General features: G+C 39.2%; 1 protein-coding gene across 8 annotated transcripts in view; it reads right to left on the reverse strand.

Moving 5' to 3' along the window:
- The window catches only part of LOC306886372 (protein quaking-A), a 122,299-nt gene that overhangs the window by 80,774 nt on the left and 19,239 nt on the right, over window positions 1-22,286 (reverse strand). For all 8 annotated transcript variants that reach the window (XM_079443420.1, XM_079443416.1, XM_079443418.1 and 5 more), the window contains exons 2-3: window positions 16,543-16,685; window positions 1,273-1,389 (exon numbers count right to left, since the gene is read on the reverse strand). In XM_079443420.1, the coding sequence (XP_079299546.1) occupies window positions 1,273-1,389; window positions 16,543-16,685 (260 nt within the window). The remainder of the gene's footprint in view (window positions 1-1,272; window positions 1,390-16,542; window positions 16,686-22,286) is intronic.

The following is a 22,286-nucleotide window of genomic DNA, read 5'->3' on the forward strand; positions in this document are numbered from 1 at the left end:
GACTATTCTGAGAAACTCTGTTAGGAAGCAAGAAAGCTCATTCGCTGTGTTGGGGAGTATTCTAGCAAGCTTTAGATTAGTCATTCAGACAAGAGTGTGTGTTTTACATTCAGCAGGGCAATATATACTATATAAAAGGAAGAGAGACGAGAGAGAACTTCTTTCTAGGATTAATCAATTTCTGCATCAAGCCCTTGAGTTCACACATATGGTTTCTCCAGAGGGGAGCACAGCTGGGGCGCAGGTGTGTATGTATGTGTGAGAGTGGTAATGCTAATGCACAGTGATGGGGATTTCCTGATAAAACAGCTCCACTGGGATGCTGATAGAGATACGAAGAGAAAGACAAAGACTACTACACTGGCCAAATAATGCTGATTCCTGGCAAAAAGGTCTCTGCTGATTTAATTCTAAATTGTTCAACAATCCACACAGTTGCTTACTACAGAATAAGCCATTTCCTTAAATTTTTCAGCATGTAGTACTGAGCAGTTACACGTACAAATGTCACTTCACCCAACCCTCGAGAAAGTCTCTGCTAGAGCTGAAGGGGCAGTACTGTTATGTCTCTGTGCTACATAACTTCCACCTGAAGCCATAATTTCCCATCATTCAGGATTTAGCTCTTCCTCTGCTGATCACACAATGAGTCTCTTCTGAGGCTGTAAAGATAGAACTGGGTCCTACTTTCTAGTATGTGTACCATGTGCTTTTGTTCTCTCTGACACCCACACTACCACAGCCAGTCCTGAAATAGAACTGGGCCTCAGCCGGAGCCGTGCGAGCTAACCGTGAGTGTGCAGGAGATAGGAAAAGAAAGTCATTGGAGAGAACAAATGAGTGAACTGGCTCATTAGGGACAAACTGGATTCAAATGGCAAACGTCAGCAGAACACTGTCTGTGAAGGAGGAAGAGGGGTTGAGAGAGCTCCAAATTGTGACTAAGTGGTCACATTTGTGCAAGCTGGTTTCGACATGTCCTGCTGGTGCAACAATTTTGTCACAAGTTGTGCTGGTGCCCCAATTTTTTTTTTATTATTATGTGCTACCGCACAGCATGGACAAATCATCTGCCCATATGAACAGTGCAGATCAGGACAACATGCAGTGAATTTGACCAGTGATGGTCTTGCTGTGAGAACCAGTTTGAAACATGGCTCCAGTATGAAGTAGGTGCAAGTACATTTTTTGCAGACGTTATTTTTTTGTTAATATCAGTAAATGTCTGTCTATATCCTCTATCAAAAACTAATGTTTCGCTGTATGTCTCACCTTCTTTCTGTCTCTCATGGAGCTCCTCCCTCTAACCATGATCTTGCAGCCAGTCTCTGCCTCCAGCTGCTTTGCTGTAAGTCCACGAGGGCCAAGAATTCTCCCAACAAAATTGTACTGAAAAACAAAACGTAAAGAGAGAGAGATTGGAAAGCATTCAGAAACTCAGAGCATCTTTTATTGAAAACAAGATGTTGTGTAAACACAATGCTGATAGTCACTAAGAACTGGGCCACACTTAAATTTAAATACTTCATCCATTAATAAATGTCACCATTGAAATCACCTTCCGTTTTTCCAAACCTATAAGCTATCACTTTAATTGAAACAAAAGGAGTCAAATAGTTTAAATGCAACTTCCATACAATGAAAGTAAATTGTGACTAAAACCATTATTCTGCATAACATCATTTGTGAAAAGAGAAGAACATGACAATTCTCCCACAAAGTTCACTGGAGAGAATTTGTATGTAGTGGAATGACGTTTGGGGGGAATCAAAAAGACAATTAAATTAGCTGCACTATAAAATCCTCAGAATTCTCTGCCTGATACTGTGAGCATGGTGTGTAAATGTTTATTTCAAGCAACAGACACACAAAAAACCTCTCTCCCAAACTAATAATTCAATTAGCTCCAGTGTAGCTTCTGACAAGCAAGCGTCAAGGCACTTTTTCAAATTAAATTCGAAAAAATAAATGACGTAACGTAAACGACTGACGTAAATACCTCAACTGACCAGGCGGCTAATCACTCTTCCCCCTCTGGCAGCCGTTTATGAGCTACGGCTACAACGAATCAAGAAGTCGGATTGAAAAACGAGAGCTCAAAAACATGGTCAAGCTCGTGTTTACCAAAAAGAATGCCAAGCAGCGCTGCAAAGCCTCTTTCTTGCTTTTCCTCCTTCCTGCTGTTAATTTTTTACGTCCTTCATAATTCTCTCTTTCTGTTATCGTGCTCCGAGGCATGGAAAAGGGAAAAGTCGGCTGCATGTAATGTAAATAAGAAATGAAACGAGGAAAATTAAAGAAGGGGAGGGGTCTTATCGTGGCCCTTGTCCCTGATGCTGTCCTCTCGGGGCTTTGTCTGAGAGCACACTTTATTTACCTCCGTAATCCTCCCCGCTGTACAGTGCCTCTCAGACAGCACAGCTCCAAATAAAAATAATAAAATAAAATCCACTCTTTTTCACTCTCTATCAGTTCACTTCTGACTCAGGGTAAAGACAGAGAGAGTCAGTCTTCTTGTAAGTGCTTAATCCTGCCCTGTATGAATAGAGGCCACATACACACTGCAGCTTAATACGGTTGTCGCTCCTCTTCCAAGTGCTTAATCCAGTTCTGCACACACAGAGTTTGGTTATTTATGAACCATAATTAAAACCACATTCTATCACTCACAAAAAGTTCAGGTACTGACTGCCAAATAAATATACAAATGAATAAGCAATGTATGTTTAGAACTGAAATGACTTCTATACATTTAAAATGTATGATGTATTGGATGCATTTCCATAAAAAAATGTAAATGTAGCAATACTTTGTAAACAAAATCTGCAGTTTGTTTTATAGGACTCATGTTATCAGAGTTAAAAACAGTTTATGAATAAATTAACAACAGACCCTTTATATACACAAAATGTGGTAGATCTACACTACTGTTTTTTTGTGTGAAAAAAAACTCATGCTCACCTAGACCTAAATCAATTTACAATTGACAACTTTACCAACTAATAAACAATACATTTCTTTCTGAACGTAGACCATGGGATTAAATGGGTTTAAAAAAACAAAAAATCTTTGGACAATTTGTTTCCGGTCCCTACTATTAGCTTGGTTAGCTAATAGCTTTAACTCTTGCCATCATGCTACTGCGTCAAGAACCAACACTCCGTACAGGATTCAATAGCCAAAATTAATGGCAGTCGTCACTCCTAAGACTTTACAGCGGGCAATAAGATCATCAGAAAGGAACTCAAAAGACTGACTCACGATTAGTCAAAACCAAGGAACAGGCGGCATGACCTGCCTGAATAAACAGGAAAACAATGCTGTTTCTCTCTAACGGCTTATTGTTTCAACACAGATGACGCAGCGTAATCCGACAGCTCTGACTGTGTAGGCGGATCAGAACCGCTGGAGTTCTACACACACGTTCCAAATGCTCTGAGACGCCGAGCAGGATACACGTGTAAAAATGTGTACTGAAGCAGCAGCGCTGCACGCCACATCATGTGTCACCATCATCATAAGACAGCCAGAAGTGACAATGCCTTAGGTGAACATGTGCGCTGACTGTCCCTGCCGTCACCATTACGCACACTGTAAACAAATCAGACAGTGATAAAACAGCAGCAAAAATACATATGCAACAACACGACGTGTCCGGATGATCAGTTAGCATCAGAACTTCCATCACTCCCTCTCTTCCACAGGAGCACACCTGCACTATCTCGCCCTCCATGCAGATGAGAGCGGATTCTCCTCTGTGCGTATGTGTGTGTTGATGTTGATTGGACATGGCAGAGAGCAGCGGCCTGATGCGGTGGGGGAAATTGCTCACTTTGAATACTGGAACCAGACAGTAATTACAGCCTGGAGGAGATGCCACCATTTTACTTCCTGTAGAGGGAGGAAGGGAGGCACAAGGGGAATAATACAGGAGAAGGCGAGAGAGAAATACTAGTGTTTTTAGACGACAACACAAGAGAATGTTTTGACTATATGGTGGCACTTGTGTTTGCGAGAGAGTCTGAGAGGGGCAGAGATCAACCGCAAAAAGCCTGGAAAATTCCACCCTGCCGCCACACAAACGTCTGCCACAAAAAAAACAGGGCTCTCTGTGCGTGTGAGGCACACATCAGCTCATTTAGTCATTTCACCAACAAGGAAAATCTAATAAAATCCAGACAGACCAGACAGACAGAAAAACACAACAACTTGTCCGCAGCAGTCATTTACACAAGTTAAATAAAGTTGTACTCACAGCATCCTATTCACACATATATGATCACTCAATTCAAACAAATGTTTTTTTATTTCAGACAGACGCGGAGAAGAAATTGACTAGAACAGCGCTGCAACCCACGAAAAATATGCACAGGGCGTTCATGTGTCATCACAGATTCAGATGCTTCTAGTGTAGACAGCTTTGTTGAGCATAATGGGAGCGATGCACTTTTGTTGTCTCATTCTAGTCAGACTGTTGTTGTTTTAAAAACTTAGTGAGGAAACTACTACAATCCTGCCATAGTTCTAAAAGACACTGAATAGCCAAAACATAATACACACACACACCATTCAGTGTTATTCAGAATCATTCAAATTAGTTATGTTTGATTTGATGAACAGGGGTCCTAATAGAGGGTAAAGAGAGAATCAATGTCCTTCAGCTGCTATTTTGTTATGTCTCTGTGAACCTTGGTAACATGCCCACATAACTGAAAAATCTATATGTTGTGCACGGGAGTGTGTGCGCGAGGGTGTCAGTGTTAAGCTGTAGGGATGTATAACAGAACAGCCTAAATGTGAGAGCAAGCGGAGAGTTGAGCAGTTCAGGGACGTAGCCGAGGGACCTGACAGAGACAAACGAGCAGCAACGCTAACGCAACATTATACCTCCTACCCACCCGCTCCCTCCTCTCTCCTTCTACCTCGCTCTCCTCAATCACAATCACTCCACCCTGCTCGTAAGGTCATGACCCTTTATTACAGAAAGTTTAACACTTACTGGTAACGGCAACACAGAGAACACACATCTGTGCTGAGAAAAGATGACGAGCAGAAAGAGAGGAAAATGGGATTACGAAAAATTCTCACTTCTCATCTGGGATGGAAAAGGATTGAAGTACAGTCGAAACGCCAACTGTAATTTCATGATGTGTGAAGGTCAAAGTTTAAAAACTGAAGTGCTGAAGATCACAGAATAGAACATGTGCAATTGTGATCAGTTTGCTTGGTTTAACCATAGGCTGTGTCTGTCTGGGGTCTGTGTTTCTAATGAAGTTTGTGTCTTTTGATAGGGTGCATTCAGGCACTCTCTTAAGCTTCTCCATGACCAATGAAAATGCAGGCAGTCAGCATTCACACCAATCAGACTGCACAGGTCAGCGTTTATCCAAATCAACCTGTAGGTGATGACATAACTCAACACACAAGGTCAAAAGGTCAAAAACCACACCAAATAAGCTTGTATAGTTCCATGCTGACAACTGATCTTAAAAGTTCAGAAAAGCCCAACATTTCTACTAAAAGAGTATAGAATATATTGACTCCATATATAAATAACTCAAGCGGATTCTCTCCACAAACACAAAATGAGGCACTACAGAAACACTATTTTCAAAATGCATGTTGTAGATCCTATTGTGAACAATTGATTCATGCATGTTTCATAAAAAAAAAAAAATACTTTGTAAATTTTAACAAAAATGTTGGTAACTGTCAGATTTCCAACTATTTTGTGGCATAGACCTGGCCCTTTTTATTGGATCTCTTGGATGATTTGAATTTCAATCAATTCCATGTCATTTTGGGTATACTTCAGTTCTAACATCCATTTAGCTAATTTATGAAAGTAACTGTGTCTCAGTGAATGCTGTAAATTACACAGGGATCTTCTAACTCGGCACGTTGCAAAAATGTGAATATAAAAAATGAACAACAGGGACCAAACAAAGCAACTGAGTAAGTTAATTTAGCAGAACTTGAAAATCATCCCTATTTGTTTATATTCCGTTTAGGGATGCATCGATCCGATACTCCGTATTAGACCTGCTCCAAACACTGGCATTTTCTGCCGGATCGGGTATCGGTCAGACGAAACGGACCCAAATCAGATACTGTGCGTATACTATTCTGTTATTGTTAAGCCCCACAAAAGGCACAGAAACATCATAAAAGCACCATAAAGTTTTCGTGAACTATATTTCAAGTGTTCTGAAGCTGTTCGATAGTTCAATGTGAGGTTAGGTACAGATGAATATTTAAGTTGTTAAATTTAAGTTCACGTAAACTCTTCTCTCCACTGCGGCTGTCTGTCATCCTCCATTCAGCGTTCAAACTGCATGTTGGATTCAGTTACTACACTCAAAACGATGAAACTCTTCAAGAGCGCACAATAACAGATTTGAAACTGTTAAAAGAAAAGGCTCAAACTATCACACAGATTTAATACACTATGCATCAGTATCCCTTTCCTTTGTGCTTTGAACTATGCGGAGCACAGCACGCTGTAACTCCGTTTTGATTCAAGTGCATCATTCTGGGCACGGGATGTGCATAAGCGCTTTGTGCCACTATATTGGAGCCTTTCGTATTATAATGCTTTTGTGCAATGAAAGATTATTAAGTCTTATTCTGTCCTATCATATGTTGCTGCCTTCTTTACTGTGTTATGCATTAAAAGAAATGTCTTAATTTTATATTTAGAAATATATTTACTTGTTTTTCATTAATGTATTTTACAACAATACAAAGAGCAATGTCTAACATTTTACCAGATTTTGTCTTGCACTTAACTTATTTGTTCCCCGCTAAATAATGTTGTTTCACCAAATGATTAGATTTTATAAAATTGTGTGCCCATGATTTTTCTAGAGTAACTTGTTGTATTATCCACTAAACTAGTTTATAATAGTATTTTTTATACTATTATGATTATATATTTTTGTAATTTTTCATTAAAATTAAGTTGTCTATTTAGTAGATTGTTTAACACACAAAAGAGTGATGATCAGATCAACACACAGAAGTATAGAAATTCTACACTGATTAAAAAAAAAAAAAAACTGGTGATCTCGGATTGGTATCGTTGCATCCCTAATTCTGTTATCAGCTGAGGGCAGACGGAAATAAAGAGAGGGAAGTACAATACTGCATTAAACGCTGTACTAGTCGAGGTTCCATTCAGTTCTGGACAACACCAAGAAAATAGGGAGAGGGCTCATGTGGAGAGAGGAGGAAGAGTGCTGAAAACTCTCCAACGACTTGGAAAAGAAAATCGTAGGTAATGCATCCAACTGCGGCCTCCCAGTGGAGTGATACAAGACATGCTCTTCACAAAAACACACTGAAAACAATCTGCTCGCCACAGTGTAAGCACATCTGTCACCAGAGTTGAAAAAAATAATCAGAAAACAGTCTTCTCTCTCACCACATCACTTCTGTATTCTGCTCGGTCCTCTATTTTTCAGTTGGTTTTGTAAACAGGTGTCAGCACATAGCATCACCTCTGCCTCACCTCCCTCTTCCTCTGCAGCTTTACACATCCTCTCTATTCAGCACTTCATTTCTTACCTTAGTCATCCCTGTACACCTCCTCGCTCACTCTCTGCCCCATATTTGCATTTTGTCTCGCACTCTGCATCACATTTAGTTCAATCCTCCAGGGGGAAGGAGGAAAACATTACAATCCATGATCATTCTGCTGCTGTCTCTGTAGTGTCTGCTTGGTTTTCTGTATTATTTCATTATAAAAAATTTTATCTCAGCATATCATTCAATTAATCTATACACCATATATCTATAGAGAGACAGAGATAGAGAAACTGAGTGTGGCAGAGTGAGCGAGAGAGAGGGAGAAGCAGAGATAACCTATCGGATGCCCTTGCTAATTACTAATTAACCTGTGTTAAGCAAGCGTGTGGTGCGGCAGAGCTGAGAAACCGTCTTCTCTACATGGGTGGCTGAGTCAGGTTGGGAATGGAATCTGGTTTTTGTTTAGAACTGGTTTTATTATTTTTTTATTAAAAGGTCAAATCCAATAGATTATTGACTATTAAAAATTCAAGGATGTCTCAATTCTTCTATTGATGTAAAAGGAACAGTCTATTAAAACACTCTGAAAGGTTTCCCTGTTTTGCTACTGAATCTACAGCGCTATGGTAAAATAAAATTGTTTTAGCCAAGTAGTGAACTTGCAGTCTAAATTGAATGTGATAAGAGAAAGACTTTGGTGCCACATAATAATATAATACAAGATGTTCTGAACACAAGAAACTCTAGCAGAAACCTGTGCCTCATTGCTAAGAGACGCATGGCACATAGAAATAATGTGCGTTCTAAAAATCGGCTCAAAATATCAAATATGTTTGATCGCTTCAGATTGGATCTAAGCACGGGAAAATTCTAGCCTTTAGCAGTTTTAAAACAAACTACTGACTTGCAGCTCATGACAAGAAACAAACAAAAACAAAAAAACTGGAATTGAAACACTTCATTTATTCCAAATTATTTGTAGTCCAATACCATTTCTTCCAGACACAAAATACCAGCACATGGGATTGTTTGATCATATGATCATATTGTTGAAGTGTGACAGATCAAGGGTTCTCTCATTTATGACGAGGCCAAGAAACAAATGCACATGCAAATCACACAAGACAATTCCAAACGCAGTCATCCAAACTGAAACACAGCATTCCAACAGTCCAACCTTATAGCCAGTCCAAATTAGACTTCTATATCCCTCACTCTCCTTCTCTATGTGTGTGTGCACTATAATTTGGAGGGCAGAAAATCCAATCTGAAACATTGACACGAGTCCTTTGAGAGCAAAGTAATTACTCTCTCTAAAGAGAATGAGAGATGGATGGATGAGAGAGAGAGTGAGAGAGAGAGTGTGTTTGTGTGTTAGAGGCAGCCTGTTATCCCTAATATAAATCATCTTTTTTCATCTAGTTACCTCTTTCTCTCTTGTTTAATCCTCTCTAAACACCAGGAGCAAAATCAATCTTTTGTAAGCTCCCAGCATTTAGTCCTGACACACAATAACAAAATATAAGCAAACAAAAGCCACATGAGCGCAGTGGTGGTGCGGTAAACAGGTGGTTTAACAGATGACTAGTGTTACTAAAAGCTACAGTTCCATTTACATTTAATCATTTAACAGACACTTATCCAAAGCGACTTACAAATGAGGAAAAGCATAAGCCATTTATCATTAGAGAGTCAGCCATATTAACAGTACCGCAATATCAAGCGCAAACAAGTACAAAAGTTAGCAAAGTGTAATTGTAGAAAAGTATTTTATTTATTTTTTATTTGAATGCTAAAACACCACAAGCAATTAATATATATAAATTGACATCCAGATAAGGAACAACATATTATACAGAGGTGATTGGTATGGTTACTATTAATAGGAAGCGCCTTTACTTATGGATTAGAGAAGAATCCGTGGATGAAACCTGCATCACTTTTCTTTGACTGTCAGTCCTGCCCTCTTTCTTTCGGAGCCAAATGTAATTTGTGTCTGAATTAACACGAGCATGCTGAACAGGGCAGAGGAGGCAGCGAGGATGTAATCTCTCCCTCTCTCTCTCTGAATCAGCCCACTGCACTGGACACACACAATTTCATATGCATCCCTGAAGATGTTGTTGGCTTCTAGTCCACCTGCCAAGACTGTCTGCAGAGGGCCCCAATTACAGTCTCTGAAATTCATCAGCCCCACACACACACACAGTGGCTTAGTTTCAAAACCTAGTGAGCTGCCTACAAAGAAAATGTTTTTGGGCATCACAGGCATGTCTGAACACACCCATGATGGCCAAATCTGCCATCTTGGTACTACAGAAGCCAACATGTTGGTAGACTGAATACTAATGATTCTTTCTGTAGCTTGTTTTAGCTTGTTTCATTACATCTCTACCATTAGGTTTGAAACACAGCCTTTGAGGCCTAAATTGCCACAACACCATGGTGCTTTTCCAAACAATTCCAGAACGTTCTGCAGGACAGCTGACATTAAAAATGTTTTGAATGAGCAGTGGTGCTATAATTTTTAAACTACACTTCTGAGAGCATGCAGAAAACTTGAAACATCTGCATGTACAAATAGCAATTAAGAACGAAAATCAGGGAAATGAAAAGGCGCGCATCTACAGAAAAGCGGTGACGAGTGGTGACGAGGGGGTCCTTGTGTGCAGACGGGCCTCCTCTGATGAATCAGTGAGCTTTTCAGAAATGGCTCGGTGTCATTTGCGAGGCTCGATTGGAGTCCTTTGGCTTCAAAAGCCCCAGTAATCACCTGCAAATTAAAACTGGAGGCTTTAGTCGGATCTCCAAGCTACCAAACCTCAATACTGCCTCTCATAAAAAGAATAAATGTTTTCCATCCCCCAACGGGCCCACCACCCTTCTCTCCCATAAGGCAGGGAAGAAAATCACGATGAAAAACCTTCCATAACAATCCCAGCATTAGACAGGAGACCCATCCGTCCTCAGTTCAAGAATGACTATTAATAGCTTGTTGCTTCGGAGGGCTGACAGCAACTGAAAATTTGCGTCGCTGGCGTTAAATGAGCCAGAATCCAGACGACCACTTCCTGAATCTCAGAGAAAAAAAATCAGATGTTTCAACTGCACACATATGGCCTGAATAATGCCGTTGCGAAAGAGAATTTAGCTGAAACTGTGCAAACAATATGTGCCGATGCAGATGTGTCTGTGTACTGATACAGGTGTTTGTCCAACGGAATTACAATATGTAACCAGCTAAATGAATCGGAATTATTTATTCAACCCTGTGGCCACAGACACTAAACCACAGACATACATCTTCATTACAGTGTGCAGCCTGTAACACACACACACACACACACACAGCAACATTACAGCAGAAAGCAGTTCGTAGACGACAGGTGATGTAATAGGATTTTGTTCAAGGAGAGAGGGAGCTAAACGTCTCGATGAAACTCACTGGCAGCACTAGAGAAAAGACAAAGACCGAGCAAGAGAGAGGGGGAGGAAAACTGTCACTTCCAGATAGACCTGGTCTGTCAGCCATCTTTTTTTTCCAAGTCAGTCTATTCCATCTGAAAAGCTCTGGAGAGAAAGATTGTTGCTGTATATAGACAGAGGTTTATAAACAGGGCAGCTACTGGAGTGCATTCAAAGATGTTTTGAAGGTCACGGGTCGACCCCGATGTTTGATCTAAGATTAGATTCTTTTGATAGGCCACACAAGTGTTCACAAGCTGACAGACAAACACTTGTAAACTAACAGGTTACGTTCGCAGGACAAGCTATTTTTATGAAATGGACGTTCCGTGGTGAAGACAGAGTATGTAATAACCCAGGAGTACGTGTTAGATTCCGTCTCAAAGTACTTATAGAATCTGTGTTTCTATTTTCTACGTTGTGTTCATGTTATACATTTTTTTCTTGCATTTCCTATCCATTGTTAGTTTCATGTTGATACTCTATTTTCATTCCCATGTCCTTTCTATTTCCTATCATTTTTTATTCTATATATGGACAGTTAGGGGTGTTCGATATGACAATTTTTGATTGTGGGCGATAAAAATCTCTCCACTATCTGCTTTTGAAGAAATATCGTAGTATCGTGCTACAGCGCACATTCTATCAGTTACAGTTCTGGCGCCGCCGTATCAATATAATGTACAGCCCCACATACATTAACATCAGTGTTAACTCAGTAGAGTTAGCAGTAGAGTTACACTCACGGAACACTGCACTTATTCGCAATCACAAAGAAAGCATTGCCGGTTAAGCTTTTCATTCGCGCGCTGGTCTGCCGTGCGCTTTTTTCTGAGCCCGTACACCTGAAGCGCGCACACTAAAACGCCTGTCTAACGGTGCCTGATTACCAAGTTATCTTTTGAACTAATATTGCCAAAACACACAAGGTTTACATATAGACTCAGTTGGTTATGTCTAAAATGAAAGTAAACAGCTGAGCCAAACGGATGCATGCTTGTATATTAGATGCGTGCAGGTCTTGACTTAAACTTAAACTTAAAGTGACGGTACTAAACATGCAGACGACCGTCATTAGAGGGGTAGTTCACCCAAAAATGTTATTTCTTTCATTATTTACTCACTCACGTTGTCCCAAACCTGTATTAATTTCTTTCTAGTGCTGAACACAAAAGATGATATTTTGAAGAACGTGGGTAACCAAACAGTTGCGGGTCCATATTGACTTTGATAGTAGGAAACATGGTTTTCCACATTCTTCAAAATTGCATTTACGTTCAGCAGAAGAAAAACTCATTCAGGTTTAAAACTAATTTTGAATGAGTAAATGATGGTATAAATATGACAGAATCGACAAAGATAACAATTTTTATTCTTTAAAGTGTTAAAACAACAAAACGCAAAGAGAAACAAAATAACGCTCTACTCTTGATTGAAAAAAAATACAGTTGCTTTTAGGGCTGGGCGATAAAACGATAACGATATGTATCGCGATAGACACGTGAACGATATCAATAAAAAAAATGATAAAACGATATTTTTTATTCTTCGTCGGAAGAAAACAAAGGTTGCGAAGCAAGTTTGGTTGCATTAACAAAGGCACTCGCTCTCTGGTAACCTAGCAACGTAGGGAGTGACACGCTAACAGCCAATCATGTAACAGTATCATGTTTGGTTGCGCCATATCGTTGTCTCGTGTCTAAGTGCGCACGCACGGCTGAGAGTGCACGTCTGCCGCCAGACCCTATTGGCTGGTCTGCTGGATTCCTCTTCATAAGCAGAAAATGAGTGCCGCAGTGAGAGAGAAAATTGTAAATAAAAGAGAAAGTCAGCTCGCCAGTATGGCAGTTTTTTGGATATTATAAGTCTGACCGTAGTCAGACCAAATGTCGTCTGCAAATTATGCAAGACCGTCGTCCCCGCCAAGACTGGTAATACCACGAACTTGATGTACCACCTTAAAAGCAATATCAATAATTATCGATATCGACCGATATGAAACACTGATATCGTGATACAGTTTTCAGCCATATCGCCCAGCCCTAGTTGCTTTAATAGAAATCAATCTATATAGAGTTTTGTTATACTTGTTCATTCAATTTCTTGAATGCTCCTGCTAAATATGCCTATATTGTACCTGAAAATAAAGCACTTTATTTTATTTGTATATTATGTGTATTTGTAATTTGTATCTTTATTCTTATTTTTTTATAAATATAAAATGGCATGTTTTTCTTCGCCCACTTTGGCCTAAATATCCACCATTCTTTTTTTTATATTTTGTTACCTTGAAAGGCTTTGTCTTTATAATAGGGAAATATGCAGGGATGCAACGATACCATTTTTTCAGAACGATCCGATCCTGAAAATTCTGAGTATCTGCCGATACCGATACAATCCGATACAGTGCAGTTTTTTTTTTTAAATCGATGTAGAATTTCTATACTTCTGTGTGTGTTACTCTTTTGTGTGTTAAACACAATCTACTACATATAGATATCATTTTAATGAAAAATAACAAATAAAAAAATATATAATCATAATCTATGACAAAAATACTATTATAAACTTATACTCTAGAAAAATCATGGGTGCACAATAATGTTATAAAACCTAGCGAAACATTTTTATTTACAATTAAAAGTGAATAAGTGTAGGACTAAATCTGGTGAAATTATACACATTGCTCTTTGAATTGTTGTAAAATACATTCATGAAAAAAAACAAGCAAATACATTTATATATATAAATATATAGGCTATTATAAAATTAAAAAATATTTCTTTTAAATCTATAGCACAGTAACGAAGGCAGCAACATATGATAGATAGGACAGAACAAGAAAGACTTAATCTTTCATTGCGCAAAAGTATTATAATATGTAAGGCTCTAATATAGAGCAGCAGAAAGCGCTTATGCGCATCCCGTGCGCAGAATGATGCGCTTGAAGCGACACGGAGTCACAGCGTGCAGCCCTCTGAGTTCGCATAGAAACGTTCAAAGTTTATTAAGCCTTTTCTTTTAACAGTTTTAAACCTGTACTGTAGATTGAATGTAGGAACTGAACGCGACACGCAGTTTGATTGCTGAATGGAGGATGGCAGACAGCCGCGGCAGAGTTTAAAGACTTAAATATTCATCTGTACCTCAGATTAAACTATGGAACAGCTTCACAATACTTGAAATATAGTGCACGAAACCTTTATGGTGCTTTATAATGTTTTTGGGCTCAATAATAACACAGAATAGTATACGCACAATATCGGATTTGGATCGGTCTCGTCTGACCGATACCCGAGCCGCAGAAAATGACCGTATCGGAGTCGATACAGATCCTGAGTATCGGATCGATGCATCCCTAGAAATTTGGTTGGCTGTACTGTGCAGACAAAATAGTAAAACCAACATGACAAAGAATTGTGATAAAATCGTGACATTTAAAAAATATGATATTTTTGCCATATCGCCCACCCCTATGGACAGTCATAAAAAAATTATGTTGCACTGCATATGGTCGTGCACGTTACAAATTAAATTTAATACAAAATTTGAAAATACTGAAAACAAAATCACACACATATGGAAAAGTCCAGGACTGGGTCTGTTTATTTTAAAAGCAGTGACTGTTTTCCATTTATTCTCAAAGCAATAGCGCACAATCAGACATTTAGTCTGGAACGAGGGGCCTGACCTTGGTGGATGAGCCTACATGCGGTTCTTCCTGCATGCTTTTACCTTCTCACTCAACACTTTAAAAGAGACCTCTCTCCTCCATTAGACTTCACTTTAAAATAACCTTTTACAGTGAGAGTGCTAGAATTGTGAATTGAGCTCAAAATGTAAAGCAAAGCTGAACTGTAACTAGATCAGGTGTCAAACCGCAGTGTTTTCAATATACAGTGAGTTTACGTTATAAAACACCAATGAAATATCTTCCATCTTACTGAAAGACAGATGAGAAATCGGTCTTTCTGAAAGAGAAATCATTATTTATAAATAAACACCTCTGAATCACCAATCATGAAAACTTTATTCTCAATCAAGTTGCTGATTGGATGACCGAGCCGAAACTCCTGCCTGAAAGAGCAAATCAGGGAGACCGTGACTGACGAGAATACTAGTGTTTCCCTGCTCAATTATTCTTCCTTTCCCTGCGTGTTTAGAACATTAGGGTGGAAACGCATGTGTGTGTGTGTGTGTGTGTGTGTGTGTGTGTGTGTTGTGAAACAGTGACTCATGCTAACCACCAGGGGGAAGAATAATGAGGCGAGACTTGCAGGGAACACAGTGAGAGAGAAACAGATTTGAGGGGGTCAGCTGGGGATTCTATGTACACTGCTGTGTGTGTGTGTGTGCGTGTGCGCGCACATGTGTCCTCCTACTTGCGTTTGCTCAAACACACAAACAGTCACTTTATTTTCCATGGCATGACAGAGCTGTGGTGTTCATTCTATAATGGTCAGCCATATTTTCCAGTAGCTGTTCCTGCTATTCTGAGACCAACAGTCACATGAACACACTCTTAAACATCTATATACATTAAAGAGACAATTTGCCCTCAGCTTTGCAATCAAAGGAATAAACCACATTTTGACAACATATTAAAATAGAAAATCTAACTATAATAATGTTTCACAATTTTTCTGTTTTACTGTATTTTTGATGAAATGGTCTTGGTGAGAGTATAACACCGAACTTTAAAAGTTTTCCACCGCTCAAATTTGCATCATTCCTAACAATACCCCCTTATCCACAGAAAAATTTACTTAATGTACAGCTTTCCAGGTCATGTAAAGGTGAATATTTCTCTCAAGTAAAGCAGTAATCATTACAGAAACTGCTTAAAGTAAAGGCCAATTTTAAAAAAGATACATTCTGCAAAAAATAAAGATAAGCAGAGCAGCAGCCTCCATAATTAACTGTGCTTCAAACTGAGAGAAAACCTGGGGTTGTGTGTGTGTGTGTTTGTGTGTGCGGTGGTACGCTGGGACAGATGGTGTGGCCTTTATCAGGGCCGTCAGAGGGAAAACGCATTTCATGCTCTGCTGACCCCCTTTTTCTCTCTCTTCCCCTTTCCCTTGTCCACCTAGCAGAAGAATTAGGCAGCAAAATTGCTCCCTGTGTGACATGGGCCACCGGTGTGCGTTTCGGTCTGCAAATATGAGAGAAATGTCAAACATGATCTAAACGTCAAGCTATATCATGTGTTCACTGGTGGAAACAGTTCTCTTCGAGACAGAACACACTCCAAAAAGATCCCACTCTACTACTAGAACATGGCCTTTGGCATTCCGGCACCATTCCTAGTTCCCTGCAGGGGACTGATAAAAACTACTACTGCTGAACTAGCTTATGACAGAGAGTCCTCATTTACTCCCAAATGACATGTTTCCCATGCTAGAGAACCAGAAGTAAACCTTCTCACCTCTAGATTTCATCAGACACTATAACTGTCAGTGATCTGTCGCTATAGTAACAGTCAATCACTGTGCTTGATTCTAGCAGCAGCACAAGACAGAAAGATGTTCAAAGTGCTTGTGTGAGACTTACATCTGGATACTCTTTGACCGGTACGAAGAGTTTCTCCTGTAGATGTACGATAGGTCCCACTGGCTCTGGTAACTCCAGGGGGTGTTTGTCCACCAGACCGTTCACTGTGTCGTTATACATGTCTTTCCTCACTCTAGTTATCTCTGCAGGTAGACAAAAAAGACAAACAGATCAGAAACGGCTAAGTTAGAGAAAAGTGCATTTTCAGTGCATTTCTCCCTAAATCAGTTGCCAAATATCATTAGAAATATCAACAAACATTTTTAAGTTTCACATTAACAGGAACTCACATGAACACAGTGCAATCTTTTAAACAGACACTCTTTCATAGCTGGCAGCTCCAGATGATGTTAAACTGCTGCTGCCAAAACATGATTAAGCTCAGGATGTCCATTCCTGTCAAGCTTACACACACACACACACACGCCCTCTCGCACACAGCGGCTGTGCTTTAAAACCTAGTGAGCTAAATGAGCTGATAGTTAGGGTTTGAAACAACCAGATGGCGCAACAAACACACGTTGTGGAATAAAGGAGTCCATTAGACAAAAATAACTATCTACATTAAGAGTAGTTACTTGGGACACACCAATCTGATACCTAGAAAAGTGACAGAATATTGGTGGCGTTTTGAAATGGAATGAGCACCAGGCATGCAAATCCAATACTAGGTTTAGTCATGGTTATCCAAAACTGCGCAATGAATCGTGCATTATGTTCCAAATGTTCTGGAGTTACATGATAGCCTTAACTGACAAACGAGCTAGAATTCAAGTCTGCTGCTCTCAAAATCATTCTCCACTGTGCAAACACTACTGTTCAAAAGTTTGAGGTCAATAAGATTGTTCATGTTTTTAAAAGAAGCCTCACTAAGAATACATTTATATGATCTAAAATACAGGAAAAATATAAATTTCAAATTCAAATTTTATTTGTCACATACATATACATACATAGTACGACATGTAGCGAAATGTATTGTACGACTGTCCAACAAAATTAAGAAAAACCTCAAGTTTACAAAAATACAAATAGCAAAAGTACAGTAAACATATATACAGAAATAAACTAGCAATAAAATAAAATAAAAAATAGATATGAGAATAAAAATAGATATGAAGAATAAAAATAGAATATGATTCTATATGGATTCTATAAAAAGTAAAGTGTATGTCAGTGATAAAGTGTCCGTGTGCTGTGCAGTGCAGTAAAATGTATAAGTGAGTAAAAGGAATACTAAAGACAAGACAAATGGTATGTAAATCCCACTCATTTATCCTTACGTAACCTTCTACAAATTAGTGCAGATTGTATTTGAAAATGTGCAAAGTGGAAGTGTGGGGTGATGTGAATTTCTATTTGATTATATTTTAAAATGTAATTTATTCTTGAAAACTTGAAAACAGTGAACAAACTTCAAAAGAACAGCATTTTTAAATAGAATTTTGGTAACAATTTACATTAAAATTGAAATGATTGAAAACGCAAATCAACAGTCTGCATGTATTGCACTCTGTACTAAACATAATTCAGCACTGACTTGTTGTCAGCTGTCTCAGAGCAGTATCAAAAAAAAAAAAAAAAAAATGGGATCACAGCATTACTAGTGCTTACACTAGAAAAAACTCTGACTGTGTTTGATAACTAGGAAAGCGTAAGATCCAGGGCAGTCTGAAAACAAATGGGAATATTGGATTTCCTAAAAGACAACTGGATCAATCCCACTGAAATTCTCATTGGCTGCTGGATGCATACGTAAGAGTAATTTTTGGTTACATGGAATGCCACTTTTACAGACCCTTGGATTTTTCCCTACACACCAATCCATATAGAAGTCAATGGATTTGCAGCATTCTCTGATGAAGTGCAACTAATGTCCTACAACACTGATACGGAGTGTGTGTGTGCGCATTTCATGAGGTCCCAAAATCTTGGGAGGGGTTGAAGAGTGACGCAACACCCAGATCAAAACAACAGCAGCTCATAGGCTATGTAAGAATGAAACCTTTAACACAACGTATTTTCTCTCACACATGCAATGAGTTCCAGAAGAGGTGACATAACTGCTGCAAGTATATTAGCCACATTTACACAACTCAATCTATCTTCTCTCTTGACCAGAGCACACCCTCATTCCTCCACCCTTCTCTTTTTCCATCCCCGCTTTCACCGTGTCTCTCCTTCTGCCTTTCAACACACTACAGCAGGAAGGATTTCTCTCTGGCTCTCTGGAGTAAAAGGGCTGCGTGTCTGCATGTTTAATATTCTTGGACTGCAAGGGAGTAGTTTAAAGTAAAAGCAGGAATTAAAAAATTTAAATATCCTCGACTCAACCAGAAATGGGTCAAGAACACCGTTCTTTTAAATCTTCAAGGCTCACACAGTACACATCCCTCGCCATGTGACCCTTTCAATATACATCAGAAATAAACTTCAGTGTAAATGATAATCTGCGTTATACATGATTGTTTTATTTTTGCCTGTCTTTGTCACACACATACACGCTCTCAACCCTCACACCTAAAAACACTTTTAGTGTGCACTTAAAAAAGAGCCAATGAAAAATAGAAACTAAAGTGTTTCTGTCCTTTGGCTGAACGAGAGAGCCACAGTGAAATGCCACATTACCATAAAGTAGCAGCGAGAGAGAGAGAGCGAGCGAGCAATAGATAGAGCACATGCCATTAGCAGGCACAAACTCCGAGGTGAGTCCTAATTTCAATGCCCAGGCCGCTGGTAGCCTAATGGTTAAGTACCTTGTTTGCCAGCACAAAGGTCGCAGTTTAAACTCTACTAAGGGGTGAGGTAGGAATGTGGATAAGTGGGGACAACAAATCCTGGTCCATTACGCAAGACACGGAGCCCCACAATCGCTCAGGGGTCAGGCTGCAGGTCTGGGGAAGGTTTTCGTGACAAAGGGGTAGGGTTGGACGATTTTGGAAAATAATCTAATAATCTAAATCTTGCGATTTAATATGCAATTTTTTTTTTAAGCTCTTTATGTTCTGTATTATTCAACAAAGACAAGCAATAGATCATTGCATAGTATGACCAACACAATATTAGATGGATTAAACATGTTATGAAATTAGGTGATGCATGAATTGATATGAATGACATTTTTATTTAACAACTACAATCACAGTAGTATATTGACTAATTTGTTGAACTTCCAACCTTGTAAGCATGTAATAATTAAGACAACAAGATTCAAGAGTTTTATTTGTCACATACACAATTATACAGAGTATAACCAGCAGTGAAATGTAGGGAAAAATAAAAACAAAGCACTGACAAATAAGCCTGGTGTAAACATTATTATGAAAGTCAGTAACAAATTACACAAACTAAACTAGATTGGAGAAATATAAACGTGTTGCTTTACCACACTCAGTATTCAGGGAATTAATTAATAGTCACTGTAATAAACATGTAAACATGTGGGGATTGCACTTTTTAAACCCTGTTAACTTTAGACATACTTTAAACCAGTGATCCTCAAATCTGGCTCGCAAGCTCCACTTTCCTGCAGAATTTAGATCCAACCCTGATCAAACTCACCTACCTGTGATTTTCTAATGATCCTGAAGACATTGATTACCATGCTCAGGTGTTTGATTAGGGTTAGAGCTAAACTCTGCAGGAAAGTGGATCTCGCGAGCCAGATCTGAGTCTCTCTGCTTTAAAGGTCCCATATTATACACCTTTCTGGAGTTTATTTTAGGTTTTGATGTCCTTAAGAATATATATTTGCAATATAAGTACCATAAACCATCTCAATATTTTTTACAGCTCCTCTATCAGGAGCTCTGCTAAAAACAGGTTGATTTTGGCCTGTCTAATTAATATTCATGAGCCTCTCTTCTGATTGGCCTGTTTTGAGTGACGCACGGCTAGGCCAACCGCAGGTAACTAGTTAGGGCCGACGCCACAATTACGTCATAAACTGGAAGTAAAACAAAGGGAGAACTGGAGGCGACCCATTCAAACCAGTGCAGATTCGGCTACATAAGGAGCTTAAAATATCATCTTGTTGTGATGTCGGGTGCTAGAATCGATGTAATACAGCCTCAAATTAGAAATTTGATCGCATACCTGCTGCCACTGTCAGACAAAAAACCGACGACAGCTATGGTTAAACGTGATAAAACAAGCAGACTGGACAGAAACGATAGTCAAAAATGCTCGCATTTGCAGCAAACGCTTATCAGAAAAGGTTCAATAAAGTATTGTCTTTTATTAAGGGCGCGTCTGAAGAATTCTTGCATCTCACGACTGTGTGGTGTATGAAATAATGTCTGTGTGCATGTGTTTAAAACAACAAACTGACTATTTATAATCATTTGTAATTGTATATACATTGTCGTGATTAATTGTGGCCGGTAGATGGATGGGATGGTGGGCGGTGCTTGAGATGGTGACTGAAGGCGGTGACTGAGTAGTTCGGATGTCACATTTTTACGGAAGTCACAAGGGCTCGTGAAAAAGCACAGCTACTTTATGCAGGCTGTGTGCATTTTACTGTGGACTGACTGTTTTGAAACTTATATGGTAGTTACATAGCCCCTAGACCTCAGTTATGAAAAAAGCCAGGAAATTTCAGTTTTGACAATATGGGACCTTTAAATAAATAAGAATGTATATTACCTTATTATATAGCCTGTGTTATCTTAAAGTCGAAGTCTTCAGTAATCAAATACACTGTAACACTGTTACTGCTTGAGTAATTTCCATGTGCCGTTTTGAAGTAGACTACGTTCATATAGACTGTACATTTTACATTTTTATGCATTTAGCAGACAAAGCGACTTACATTGAATTCAAGTTACAGATTTTTCCTTTTTGTTTTTTTTACATTTTATCAGCTCTTGCTTTCCCTGGAAATCGAACCCATGACCTTGGCGTTTCTAGCACCATGCTCTACTATTTGAGCTACAGGAAAAGGTTCATATACGCTTTCAAACATTTCTGAGTGTAGCGTGCCACGGTTGCCAGGTTCTCACAAAACCCGCCCAACTGCTACTCAAAACTAGCCCAATCAAGTTTCGAGGGGGATCCACCAGTAAAAAAAAAAAAAAAAAAAAAAAAAAAAAAAAAAAAAAAAAAAATCGCATTCCGGGGGGGTAAAATACACGTTTTTGGAGGGGTTCCCCTGGTAAGATTCACATTTCAGGAGCTAAATATTAGGGCTAGGACGATAAATCGATGCAGGATCGATTCATGAATAAATTCTGAGATTTTCCGAATGCGATTCTGAGCTTAGATTTTAACAGCAGATGGTGCTCTACTCTAGTTTTTATCCGCATACTCAAAATGCTCATGAAGAGCGCTGGTTAGCTAGGCAATTTCATGCTCATAATCGCATGCGATACATCTGCGTCTATGAACATGATATTGCCTAGCTTGTCAGTGAACTACGGCTCTATGTATTAACTGCTGCTCCATTTGAAAGCAGGTGATGGCGATTAACTGCCAATCACGGAACCGGCTTTACTGACGAGATGCACATGAGAATCGCATGCGATTAATTTCACAGGAGGAGGATTTTGTCCTCCACTGTCGTTTCGGATTTCTGCCTCTGCTCGTAATCACATCACTACTAGAGTAAGCTCCTGATTGGTTAACGCGGCGTGAATATCCACCAAAGTTCAGATTTTTAAACTTGCCCGAAACGCTCAATTCGCGTCGCGTCATTCGCACCGCAGGATGTCTATTCGCATCTTTGCATTGACTTAACATGTAAA

The sequence above is a fragment of the Barbus barbus genome (genome assembly GCF_936440315.1).
Source record: "Barbus barbus genome assembly, chromosome: 20".
NCBI classification, from domain to species: domain Eukaryota; kingdom Metazoa; phylum Chordata; class Actinopteri; order Cypriniformes; family Cyprinidae; genus Barbus; species Barbus barbus.